Here is a 13,922-nt window from a genome sequence, read left to right as displayed (position 1 = left end):
CGATCCTGCAGGCGGAACTCCGGGCGATAACAGAGTGTCTGCTTTGGTTTGATACACACACAAGGCCTACCACTGTAAATATCCTTACGGATAGCAAAACAGCCATTAGAGCTATATCAACCAAGACAGTGAAATCTAGAACTGTCTTGGAATGTATTAAATCTATAAATAATTACTCCCAACACGGTAAGGTAAACATTATATGGGTACCAGGGCATACCGGGATTAGGGGTAATGAAATAGCAAACTCCTTGGCAAAACAAGCCAAGGAGCAACCAACGGTAAGTCTAGAAAACGCTAAGCCGTTTAAAGCTACGCGACTAGAACTAAAGACATGGGCAAAAAATGCACATGTATCCCTCTGGAGTAGTGGAGAGAAGGGAAAAAACACAAAATTCCTATGGGGAAACCCAGACGAGGACAAAACAAAAGAATTACTTTTACTAAGTAAAAAAGATATTAGTAGACTGACAGGAATCCTTACAGGTCACCTAGGTCTAAAAGCGCACCTGCACAAAATAGGTTGTGCAGAAAACAGTGAATGCAGAGCATGCGGAGAGGACGACGAAACGTTGGAACATTACCTCTGCCATTGTCAAGCCTTCACAAATCTGAGAACCCAGTTACTAGGGAATGACATTATACCAGGACTCGACCAAATTAGGACAATCGAGTTCAAAAAGATCAGAGACTATGTAAATAGGACAGAGATCCTAGACTAAGTCAAAAAAAAAAAAAGGATAATCCTTCCATAACCCAAAATTAGAGCGCACAACAGGCCTACTTATGGCTTAAGTGTATGTCCACATGGGCATGTGGTGATCTAGTATCACCCCTCTTATCAACCTAACCTAACCTAACCTACCCCTACCATAGAGGGGGAGGGGGGAGGGGACTTTCAGCGGAAGAATTTTTTTATTTGCGGACAGATGAGACTTAATATATACACTAAAACTTTTTTAAAATTTTACCTTTTTCATTCATCCATAAATATATTTTTTAAAAAAAGTTATTTTACTGTTCGAAAAATCGAACACCAAGTACGAAATGTGTTAATACACCCATAGAAGAATCGAAAAAGTGTTCTTTCCTTTTAAGACCAGACTTCTGTCTATATAATATTTGTCAAATGTCTCTGTGTAAAGAAGACCTGCCCCCCTATTCAGTAAACTGTTCTCACGGGAGATAATCTGTAAAGACCTGTCAACAGTGTTTGTCCATAGAAGGCCTCCCCTCAATCCATATAGACCTACAAGGGACCACAATCCTCTGAACCCCAGTAAAATGCCTTCTGTTTATAAAATATATGTCAAAGATCTTCTTCTTCCAGAGAAGATATGTGAAAGGTGTCCTGTCTAAAGAAGACCTGTAATAGGTATTCTGTCAGTAGAAGATCTGTAAAACGCCTTCTGTCCAAAGATCGTCTGACCATAGAAGAATGTTAAAAGGCCTATAAAAGGCCTTCTGTTTAAAGAAGTCCAGTGAAAAGTCTTCCATATAAAAACGTTCTGTGAAATGGCCTCACTCCATAAAAGGTCTTCTGACCACAGAAGTTAATTAAACGCTTCCTGTCCAAAGAAGACCTCTAAAATGTCATCTGACTTTAGAAGAACTTTAAAAGGCCTGATAAAGGTCTTCTGTTTGAAGAAGAGCTGTGAATGGTATTCTATTTACAGGTCTTCTATAAAAGTTTTCTGTCTATAGATGACAGTGGCCATAGAAGACTTGCAAAAGGCCTTCTGTTTAAAGAAGACTTGTGAAAGGTCTTACGAGGGCAGTTCGAAAGCTTCTTAGCCTAGCACAAAAAGGCAACTCCTTCATATAGAAACAGGTGTTCAAAAAAGACGCATCCGCAATTTTTATACCCTACACCACACAGTGGTAAGGGGTATTATGTCTTTGTGCATTTGTATGTAACATACAAAAGGAAACGAAATAGACCCATAGTTCCTTTTGGGGATATACATATAATAATACATATAATGTCCGTCTGTCTGTCTGTCCATGTATTTTTGTTCGCAACGTACAGGTCGCATTTTTTGTCCGATTCAGCTGAAAATTGGGGACTACAACTTTTTTAGCCATAGGAAGAACGCTATTGCTTTTGGTGAAAATCGGTTCAGATTTGGATATAGCTCCCATATATATTTTAGCCCGATTTCACGTATTTGCTGCACCAAACACGCTATATACGTCCAATTCTGATGAAATTTTGAATGTGTGACTGAATTTTGTCTACAAATAAGTGTGCCAAATTATATAGATATCGGGTCAGATTTGGATATAGCTCCCATATATATTTTCGGCCGATTTCACGTATTTTCTGTAACACACACGCTATATATGTCCGATTTCGATGAAATTTGGAATGTGTGACTGAATTTGGTCTAAAACTAAATGTGCCAAATTATATCGAAATCGGTTCATATTTTGATATAGCTCCCATATATATATGTTCCCCCGATTTCACGTATGTGATGTACCAATCACGCTATATACGTCCGATTTTAATGAAATTTGGAATGTTTGACTGAATTTGGTATAGAAATAAGTGTGCCAAATTATATCGACATCGGTTCAGATTTGGATATAGCACCCATATATATTTTCGGCCGATTTCGCGTATTTGCTGCTCCAAACAGGCTTTATAAGTCGGATTTCAATGATATTTGGAATGTGTGACTGAATTCGGTCTGGAAATAAATGTGCCAAATTATATCAAAATCGGTTTATATTTTACATATTCACATATTCACAGTGTTGTAGGGTATCATATAGTCGGCCCCGCCCGACTTTGATCCTTTCCTTACTGGTTTACAATGAAAAAATTAGAAATGCGTGCTGGCATTAAATATTTACATAAAAAAGGTTTATCGGGACAAGGAATTAATAAGGATATGGTGAATGTGTTAGGTGAAAGTGCTCCTTCATATGCAACTGTAAAAAATTGGGTTGCTGAATTTAAACGTGGTCGTACAAGCATTGAAGATGAACCACGTAGTGGACGTCCAAAAACAGCAACAACAACAGAAATTGTAGCCAAAGTGCATGATATGGTATTAAATGATCGACGAATAAAAGTGCATGAAATTGCTAATATCATGGGCATCTCAAATGATCGAGTCCATTTAATTTTGCACGAAGAACTACAGATGAAAAAGCTTTCTGCAAGATGGGTGCCGCATCAAAACGCATAATAATGAACATTTCTCAAGCTTGTTTGGATCGTTTTAAGCGAAATAAAATGGATTTTAAGCGTCGTTCCATAACTGTTGATGAGACATGGATCCACCACTATACTCCAGAGACAAAAGAACAATCCAAACAATGGACTGAAGCTGGAGGAAGTGCCCCAAAGAAGGCAAAAACAATTCAATCGGCTGGTAAGGTTATGGCAACGGTTTTTTGGGACTTCAAAGGTACATATTTTATTGATTGACTATCTGCAAAAGGGTAAAATAATAAATTCAGGGTACTATTGCAACCCTTTGGATCAATTAAATGTACAAGTTCGAGAAAAACGTCCTGGCTTACAACACACAAAAATAATTTTTCATCAAGACAACGCACCAGCGCACAAGAGTGTTTTAACAATGGCTAAAATCAACGAATTAAAGTACGAGTTGCTTGAACACCCACCTTATTCTCCTGATTTAGCTCCCAGTGACTTTTACTTGTTTCCAAATCTAAAAAAATTCCTTGCCGGCAAGCGTTTTACCTCAAATGAAGATGCAATTACAGTTGTAAACCACTATTTTGAAGACCTTGAGGAAAACTATTTTAATCAAGGGATAGAATTGCTAGAAACGCGTTGGACTATGTGTATTGAAGTTTCAGGAGATTATATTGAAAAATAAAAATATTTTTAAAAACTAACTATTCTCTTTCATTGATAGGCTAAGAAGTTTCCGAACCGCCCTCGTATTTTTTTAAGAAGATCCCTAAAAGTATTTTAGACTTCTGTCCGCAGAGAAACCTGTAAAATATCTATCCACTGTCCAGAGAGGACTTGTGAAAAGTCTTCTGCTCAAAGAAAAATATCTGTAAAATGTCTTCCGTCCATAGAAGAACTCAAAACTGTTTTCTGACCATAGAATAACTTTTAAGGGTCCTGTAAAAGGTTCACAGAAGACCGGTGAAAAGTCTTCTTTCTAAAGAAGATCTCTTTTCTCGTTACCGCAACTTCGGCAGTGGTCTTAGTATGGTAGATTTAGACCAGCGATAGGCAACATCTTTTTATACCCTCAGCCTTTAGGCTATGAAGGGTATATACACTTTCATACGGGCAAAATGTGCCTCATCGAAATAATGGTTTTAGACCCCAAGTATGTTTGGACGAAATGTGTTTCAGACAATTTGGAGTCGATTGAGCAATGTCCGTCCGTCTGTCTGTCTGGCTGGAGCGCACGATAACTCTCGAACGGATAAACCGATTCGGTTCAAATTTTGGCTTTCGTAATATTTTACCCAAACTTAGTTTAAGTTCGAAGATGGGCTATATCGGTCCACTCCTTCCGGTACCTCCCCCACAAAAGTTCGAAAATGTTCGGAAAATTTGTGTGCACGATAACTCTTGAAGGGAGTAACCGATTTGGTCCATACTTTGCCCATCGTGAAATGTGTACCAGACTTAAATATGGTTTCAATATGGACTCAATCGGTCCACTCCTTCGGGTACCTCCCACACAAAATTTTGGAAAAGTTCAGTTTAGGGCCAGCTCTCGAATCGCTTTGATTTTTGTTTTAGCAACTTGTATTCACTGCCCTCCATACGACGGTACAAGTTTCAGCAGGGGCAAGTCCATACTTCCCGAGAGAATAGCCTGAAAGTTGCAAAAATCCCTATGACACCGTGTGTGGTCGTTGCAGCGCAAGATAACTCTCGAATGGATCAGCCGATTCGGTCCAAAATTTGGGCTTAGTAATATTTTGTCCAAACATAGTTTAAGTTTGAAGATAAGCCATATCGGTACACTCCTTCAGGTACCACCCCCACAAAAGTTCAAAAATTTTCGGAAAAATTGTTCGTACGGTAGCTCTTGAAGGGGGTGGCCGAATTGGTCTATACTTTACACATCCTAATATATGTACCAGATATAGATCAGGTACAAATATGGACTATATTTGTCCACTCCATCCGGTACCTCCCACACAAAATTTCGGATAAGTTCACTTTAAGACCTGATATCGAATCACTTTGATTTTTGTTGAGACAACTTGCATTCGTTGCCCCAATTACGATGATAAACATTTTTTTAGGGGCACGTCCATACTTCTTAAGCAAACAGCCTGAACAGTGTAAAAACATCCTATGGCACCATATGTTGTGGCTGGAGATCCACTTCCATAACGGTCAATGTCGATCCATTCCTTTTAGTATCTCCTCCGCAAAACTTTTGATCTTTAATCCTAATCAGCATTGTTGTCGGTTCAAACGTCCAACATTTTTAAAACCCCCTAAATACATACGTATTTTGGGAAATTTTTTTCAATATACACAGGCTGAGGGTATATCTCTGTCGGCAAAGCCGACTGATACTTTTTTACTTGTTTTATTACATACTTCACGGGGTGCCCTTGTGTGAGTGCATGCTTTTTTAATTGGTTGAATTGTGTGTGGAGATAGAAGCATTTACTGAGAGCACGTGGGCGCTCTCTTGCCTAACGCTGATTTAGACGCTAAGCATGGTTAATGGCCCAGTGGCCGGTTAGCACCGTAATAAGTCTTGCCAGATTCCAGCGATTTTTACTAATCAGGAACTTTGTTGGTTTGATTTTGTAATGCTGAGCTCACCAACCACTACAAATGCAACCGCTCTGTTTGTGTTGGTCACACACACGTGATTATTTCTCCCCCTCTCCTCAGCAAACCAATCGTACCGACATCGTAACGAAATCGGAACAAAATTCGTGCGATACGTCCGATATCTGATCAGAAATCGTAACTATATCTTAACGAAAGTTGTATGAAGTGGTTGACATAATTTCGGAACGAAATGTCGGAGCGGCATCGGATCGATTTCGGTCCGATTTCGTAACGAAATCTGAAGAAAATCGTGTCAGACATTTGGTTTGCTGAGTCGATAAACATCGTGAGACATGCCCTAAAAATCTTTCTTAAAATTATACATAAACGGATATATGAACAAGTTAAGTTCGGCCGGGCCGAACTTGTTATACCCTCCACCACAAGTTAAAAAATGTGAGCACCGTTCTATGGAGGCTATTTCAAAACGACGATCTATACCGACAAATTTCGGACAAAAGTTTTTAGACTCAAATAAGACTAAATACTAAATTTCCTATATTTCGGTAAGAGAATGTGGCTTAAACTTAAAAAATACCGAAAATCAAGAAGTACGCTTCTATGGGGATAAATAAAGATAATACTCCTCTGGAATATTTTATAACTCTTGGAAGACTAAATAATGAATTTCAGCCATTTCAGTGGGATATTGGCTTCACAATCTTCAGTATTACGAAAATCGGGAGGTACCGTTCTAAGGGGGCTATATCGAAACGTGAACCTATACCGACGAATTTTAGTCGGAAATGGGGCAATATGATAGCGTGGACCTGTACAGACGAATTTTTGGCGAACAGTTTATATCAAGTTGAAGACTAAATAACAAATTTCAGCCATTTTGGTGGAATATTGAAGCCACAACTTTCAAAATACGGAAAATCGGGAGGTACCTTTCCATGGGGGCTATATGAAGGCATGGACTGATACCGACAAAGTTCTGGGGCAAAGTTTTATACCCCTAAAGAAGACTACGTACCAAAATTTCAGGCATTTTGGTTGGATAATTAATCTAAACCCATAAAAATACCGAAAATCTGGAGGTACCGTTCTATGGGGGCTATATCAAAACGTGGACCGATAAATCCCATTTTCAATACCAACCATCCTGCAAGTAATGAAAACTTCTGTACCAAATATCTCTGTCTTTAAAATTACGAGTTGTATCTTGATTTCAACAGACAGACGGACGGACAGACGGGCATGGTTAAATCGACATAGAATTTTATGCTGATCAATAATATATATACTTTATAGGGTCTCCGACGAATATTTCGATGTGTTATAAAATCGCAATAATAACAAGTAAGAAAAGCGTTAAGTTCTACCGGGCCGAACTTTTTATACCCTCCACCACAAATTTCAGCCATTTCGGTGGATTAATGTGGCCACAACCTTCAAAATACCGAAATTCGGAAGGTACCGTTCTATGGGGGCTATATGATGGCGTGGACCTATACCTACAAATTTCTGGGGGAGAGTTTTATAAGCCTAAAGAAGACTAAATACCAAATTTCAGCCATCTCGGTGTGATAATGAGGCTAAAACCTTCAAAATATCGAAAATCGGGAGATATCGTATTATGGGGGCTATTTCAACACGTGGACCTATATAAATATTGTATGGTAGAAATGTTTCTTAGCTTCTGGAAACACAAATACAAAGTTACAACCGATTCTTTGGTCAAATGGGTCTGATAAAATGACGCGTACTTTATATGGTGCCTTATATGGGGGCTATACCAAAACTTGGACCTATATAACCCAACTTTGGTAGGAATGTTTTTTGGCCTCTGGAGACACAAAATACCAAATTACAACCAATTCTGTGGTCAAATGGGTCTAATACATTCAAAGTATATTAAAATGACACGTACTTTATATGGGGCCTTATATGGGGGCTATACCAAGGCGTGGACCTATATAACCCAACTTTGGTAGGAATGTTTTTTGGCCTCTGGAGACACAAAGTACCAAATTACAACCAATTCGGTGGTAAAATGGGACAAATATCTTAAAAATTCCTTAAAACGACGACGCGTCACGCGTCATTTTGTATTGGGGCTATACGAAAGCGTGGACCTACATAGCCCGCTTTCAATACCAAAAGTCCTACGTACATATAATATATTTTCCCAAAGTTTCATCAACCTACGTTAATCCGTTCGGACGCTAGAGTGATTTCCACAGACGGACAGACGGACGGACATGGCTATATCGATGTAGAATTGCACGCTGATCAAGAATATATATACTTTGTGGGGTCTACTATGATTATTTCGAGTAGTTACAAACGTAGTGACAAACTTAATATACCCCCATCCTATGGTGGAGGGTATAAAAAGTTAGAAGGTAAACCTCAAATATGGAGAAGATAGACGAAACTGAGCAAGTTCATTTTCAAAAACATTGTTAATTATAGCCACATACCTGATTTGCCTGTAATTTTATATTTTGAGTTCTTAGAATGTACGAAGCCTTCCTACCAAAAATGATTAATATAGGTCAACATTTTAGTTTAGACCCCATAAAATGGGATCACCCTGTTTAATGTATTTGAATTAATATTTTCTGACGGTAATTATAAATAAAGATAAATATCAATACAAAAACGTCATAAAAACAGTTTGGTCGGAAAAATGTATATGCCACAATAGTGCACTGGCCAGAGAGCTTGATGTGGGTATGATGTTCCTCTGAGAAGACACCCGAGCCGAAAACACAAAACCGTTTTGAGCCTCCGGGTACACCTTGATATCGTATACCGTCAGAACAGTTCGTTTATTCCAATATTTCCTGTTTTGAAGTTTGAACGGAAAAGGGATGATCAAAGGTCTTTGCATGAGTGCCGCACTCAAATTTTTTAGGAATGCAACCATACCTGCATCGTCTATCTTTTAATATTCCTAGAGTCCTTAGTCTTAGTAGGGCGAATGAAATTGTCATTGAAAAATATGCTAAAACATTCAGGTTATAGCTGTCCTATTCCTTAAAAAATATGCTTAAAAATCTAAACTGTGATAGTTCTTGAAAATTGTTTTTCAAGAAACCGCACTTACATATATCTGTGATAACCCTTAAAAATTTTCTTACTTTTCAAAATCTCTAGATGGCAACCCTATCAGTCATTGATTATTAAGTCCTATTATTGAACTGAAAATAGTCGTTGTCACTGATGCGAGGAGGATGAGGTGTATGGAGGTAAATAGGTTTAAGGAATGGGACAGACACACACACGTACTAATAATGATGGGTAAGTACATAAATACATACTAAGTATGGTGGTTAAGGTGGTTGGAGGAAGATGATGATGGTGGCGTTTATTGTATGACTGGGATTATAGCGAGAAGTCGTTTATTGAATATTGAATACGAAGAAGAGGACAAAAAATACGACACATGCTGGTCGTATTGAATTTCATATTTAATACGTTGCTGACTTAAATATTCTCTTTTTCACGTTGAATGGTTAATAGCCCAGTGGAAGAAGGAGGGAGCAATGGGGGAGCAATATGGATTTTCTATTCTATTTTGCCAACAATTGATTGCATAAAAAATGAACCACTTTGTGTGCACTTTCACTGTAAGCTTCTTGTGAATAGCTGTTGTAGTTATTGTTCATATAGATGTCAACGCGTGGCATTTAATAGGGTGTGGGGGTTTGTGGGGATTTTGTAATTCTTTTTGTACTTACCTGAGTCTTTACCTCCTTTAACACAAATACCAAATCCATGATCAATCTGTTGATCACGTGACATGGTCACAGTGCGTGTCGTTAATTCGTGGATATTTGTCATGCTGCGATCTCTTTCACGTTCACGATAGATCTGCAAAGAGAACAGAGCGATTTAGTGAAAAGATTCTTAGAAATAAAAACTCTGCATTCCCACCTGATGCGTTGTTGATGGTGGACTACTGGCGGGACTACGACGACCGGTGCGATCTCTCGTACCATTACTATAATGATAGCTGCTAGTAGGAACTGAAGACGATTGGGTAGCGCCAAACATGCGCAGTACCTGCTCCGGTGATATTGGCCTTTTCTTATTACCATTGGCCATGGCCGAAGCGGAATTCATTGCATGTCTTGCAGCAGTTGAGGTAGGCAATGTCCCACTCATACCGCTGTTCAAATAGTTCGACGGTGATGAGGACAAATATGCAGAACCACGTCCCGGCAATGAACCACCCTTGGTGGCAACACCCGCCGAATTGTAATAGTAGTGCGGCGAATGGGGTCGTTCAATAATCGTATACGATGTACCAGGCGGTGAATAATATAAACCTGAACGTCCTGTGCCTGCACCAACTGCTGCCGCTGCTGCTGCCGCCGCCGCTGATGATGTTGGACCAGTTCGTAGAGAACTTGTACTATTGCCTATACGTGAATTAACAGCGTAACTATTCGATAGATCTGTAATGCCTGGTGGAGGTGTTGTCATACCGTATGCAGCGGCAATATCTTCAGCTTCGTAACTACTTGTGGGCGGTGCAACACGCAGGTGATGAGCTGAAAGACCGGCTGAGCCACCCGTTGGTACACTGGATGACGATTGGGTGGATGTCTGCAGTATGCTAGGATGCAGTGATGAACTGTGCGCAGGTGGTGGTACATGATAGTAGCCGCGCGAACTCCATCGCGTAGGTCCAAGATCGCATAATTCGGCATAGTCGTTGCCAGCAGCGCTCATTGTCGGGGGGTCGCCGTCGTATGGTACACCACCCCCAAGGCGCATTACAAGTCAGGCTGTAAAGAGATGAAATAAGAAAATAGGCTGGGTTAGTCTTGACTAAGGGGAAAATATTTGAAAAAAAATTTGGGCATATGTATAGTTCAGAATTTGCTTCAGAAAATATTCTTAAAAATTCAAGCATGAGAAAAAAGATATTTAAAATATCCACGCATGAGAAAACAGATATTTAAAAAATCCACTCCTGAGAAAAAATGTATTTAAAAAATCCACGCCTGAGAAAAAAAGATATTTAAAAAATGCATGAGATAAAAATTATTTAAAACATTAACGAAGAAAAAAATATTAAACAATCCTCGCATGAAAAAACATATTTAAAAATATCCTCGCTTCAAGAAGTATTTTTTTAAATAAATGCTTTAGAAAATATTTGATAAAAATCCACGCATGAGAAAAAAATATTTAAAAATATCCACGCTTTAGGACGTAGCGTGGATTTACCACGCTTTAGGAAATATTTGTTAAACAAGTTAAAAATTATCAGTCGGCTTTGCCGACAGAGATATACCATCAGCCTATGTATTTATTATGTATTTAGTATATTTTTTGAGAATTTTGTTGCCCTTTTTGGACATTTGAATTTTCCGACATTTGAATTTGGGCCAGTATGTCAGGAAACATGGACTTGTCCACGGAAAACATAATCGGTATACATTTCCAAAGGATCTTCGAACAGACGGTAAACTAAACTTACACATAAATGTTGAACTTTTGTTGGGGAGGTTCCCTAAGGAGAGGACCGATATGAGCCCTTTTAGAAGATAAACTAAATTTGGATAAAATATTGGAAAATCTAAAGTTTGGACCAAATGAGTTGCCCCATTCAAGGGATATTTTAGTGACATTTTTTAAAAATACGGGGAAATACCGGATGTTGTGCGCCCATATTGCCCATCTTCGAACTGCAACTAAGTTTATACAAAATATGACCAAAGCCAAAATTTGGACCAAATCGGTTGATCAGTTCGAGAGTTATCGTGCTCTCCAGTCACTACATACGGTGCTATAGGGGTTTTTTTACATCTTTAGGGCCGTTTTCTCAAGAAGTATGGACTTGCCCCTGAAAAAACTTTTACCGTGGCAACTTGGGCAGCGAATGTAAATTGCTTCAACAAAAATCAAAGTGAGTCGAGAGCAGGTCTTTATGTGAACTTATCCGAAATTTTGTGTACCTAAAAGAGTGCACAAATATAGCCCATATTCGAATCTGATCTATATCTGGTAGATATATTAAGATGACTAAAGAATGGGCCACTTCCTGCAAGAGTAATCGTGCGCAAAATTTCCAAAATTGTTGAACTTTTGTGAGGGAGGTAGCTGAAGGAGTGGACCGATATGGCTTATCTTTGAGCTTAAACTAAGTTTGGACAAAATATTACGAAGGCAAATTTTTCGAGAGCTACATTGCGCTCCAACAACTACACATGGTGTCACAGGGGTTTGTTAGCAAATTTCAGGCTATTTTGTCAGGAAGTATGGTCTTGCCCCTAATGAAACTTGTACCGTCGTATGGGGGGGCAGTAAATACAAGTTTATATAAGAACAAGTAAAAAAGTGTCAGTCGGCTTTGCCGACAGAGATATACCCTCAGCCAATGTGAAGTGAAACTTTCATCTATGGAAAGATCGAATGTATTTAGGATCTCTTCAGAGTTTTGTGGCCCTTTTTGAACATTTGATTAGGATTAGGAATTAACTGCACTAAGACACAAATGTTTAACTTTTGTGGAGGAGGTACCGTTAGGAAGGACCGATATGGACTATTTTAGAACAGTTCGAGAGATATGGTGGCCGCCACATATGGTGACATTGTGGTTTTTTTACACCTTCCGGGCTGCTTTCACAAGAAATATGGACATGCCCCTGAAAAAACGTTTACCGCTGTAATGAAGGTAGCGAATGCAAATCGCTTCAACAAAAATCAAAGTGATTAGAGAGCAGGTCTTAAAGTGAACTTATCCGAAATTTTGTGTGGGGGGTACCAGAAGGAGTGGACAAATATTTATTCGAACCTGATCTATATCTGGTAGATATTGTAGGATGTGTAAAGTATGGACCAAATCGGTCACTCACATCAAAAGTTATCGTGCGCACAATTTTTCCGAACATTTATGAACTTTTGTGTGGGAGGTACCTGAAGGAGTGGACCAATATGGCTTATCTTCGAACTTGATCTAAGTTTGCACGAATACAAAATTGTGGGCCGAATCGGCAAATCCGTTCGAGAGTTATTTTGCGCTCCAACCACTACACACAGTGTCATAGGGGTTTTATGCAACTCTTAGGAAGTATGGACTTGCCCCTGATGAAACTTGTACATTCGTATAGGGGGCAGTGAATACAAGTTGTTACAACAATAACCAAGACGATTCGAGAGCAGGTCCTAAACTAACTTTTCCAAAATTTTGTGTGGGAGGTACCAGAAGGAATTTACCGATTGTGTCCATATTGGAACCTCATCTAAGTCTGTTAGAAATGTCAAGATTTACAAAGTATGAACCAAATCGGTTACTTCCTTCAAGAGTTATCTTGCTCACAAATATTAAAACCATTTTCGAACTTTTGTGGGTGAGGTACGGGAAGGAGTGGACCGATATGGTCCATCTTCGAACTTAAACTAAGTTTGGACAAAATATTGCTGATGCCAAATTTTGGACCAAATCTGTTCATCTGTTCGAGAGTTATCGTGCGCACCAGCCAGCCAGACAGACGGACATGGCTAAATCAACTCTAAATTGTCTGAAACACATTTCGCCTAAACATACTTGGGGTCTAAAACCATTATTTCGATGAGGCACATTTTGTATATACCCTTTCTAGCCTAAAGGCTGAGGGTATAAAAATCAGAGTAATTCTACAGCTGGTCCTAAACTAAACTTTTCCGAAATTTTGTGTGAGAGGAACCCGAAGGTGTGGACCGATTGAGTCCATATTGGAACTTCATCTATATTTAGTAGAAATTTCACTATGTGCAAAATATGGAGGAAATCGGTTACCCTCTTCAAGAGTTATCGTGCGCACAAATTTTCCGAACATTTTCGAACTTTTGTGGGGGAGGTACTGGAAGGAGTGAACCGATTAACCAATCTTCGAACTTAAACTAAGTTTGGACAAAATATTACGGACATTGCTAAATGGACTCAAAATTGTCTGAAACGGATTTCGTCCAAACATACTTAGGGTCTAAAACCATTATTTCGATGAGGCACATTTTGCCTGTATTACACTATGCAACACTGAAAATGCAAACAACTTCTAGTGTGGATTTTTTGAAAGTTCATATTTAGACTACAAAAATCCTAGTTGGGTTTTGTCCTGTCAGATCCAGTTCGGATTTTATGGCCTCATCTAAACCGGTCTAAAACTACACT

The 13,922-nt window shown here is 38.9% G+C and overlaps 1 protein-coding gene across 8 annotated transcripts in view; it reads right to left on the bottom strand.

Moving 5' to 3' along the window:
• Positions 1 to 13,922, bottom strand: part of dysc (whirlin protein dyschronic) — a 417,061-nt gene that overhangs the window by 117,638 nt on the left and 285,501 nt on the right. For all 8 annotated transcript variants that reach the window (XM_073980697.1, XM_073980695.1, XM_073980700.1 and 5 more), the window contains exons 3-4: positions 9,692 to 10,548; positions 9,496 to 9,628 (exon numbers count right to left, since the gene is read on the bottom strand). In XM_073980697.1, coding sequence (XP_073836798.1) covers positions 9,496 to 9,628; positions 9,692 to 10,537 — 979 coding nt within the window. In that variant the 5' untranslated portion in view covers positions 10,538 to 10,548. The remainder of the gene's footprint in view (positions 1 to 9,495; positions 9,629 to 9,691; positions 10,549 to 13,922) is intronic.

Source organism: Musca autumnalis, unplaced genomic scaffold (genome assembly GCF_047663935.1).
Source record: "Musca autumnalis isolate F117 unplaced genomic scaffold, ASM4766393v1 scaffold_4, whole genome shotgun sequence".
NCBI classification, from domain to species: Eukaryota; Metazoa; Arthropoda; class Insecta; order Diptera; family Muscidae; genus Musca; species Musca autumnalis.
The sequence above is the reverse complement of the archived record's forward strand: the minus strand, read 5'-3'. Positions and strand labels throughout refer to the sequence as shown.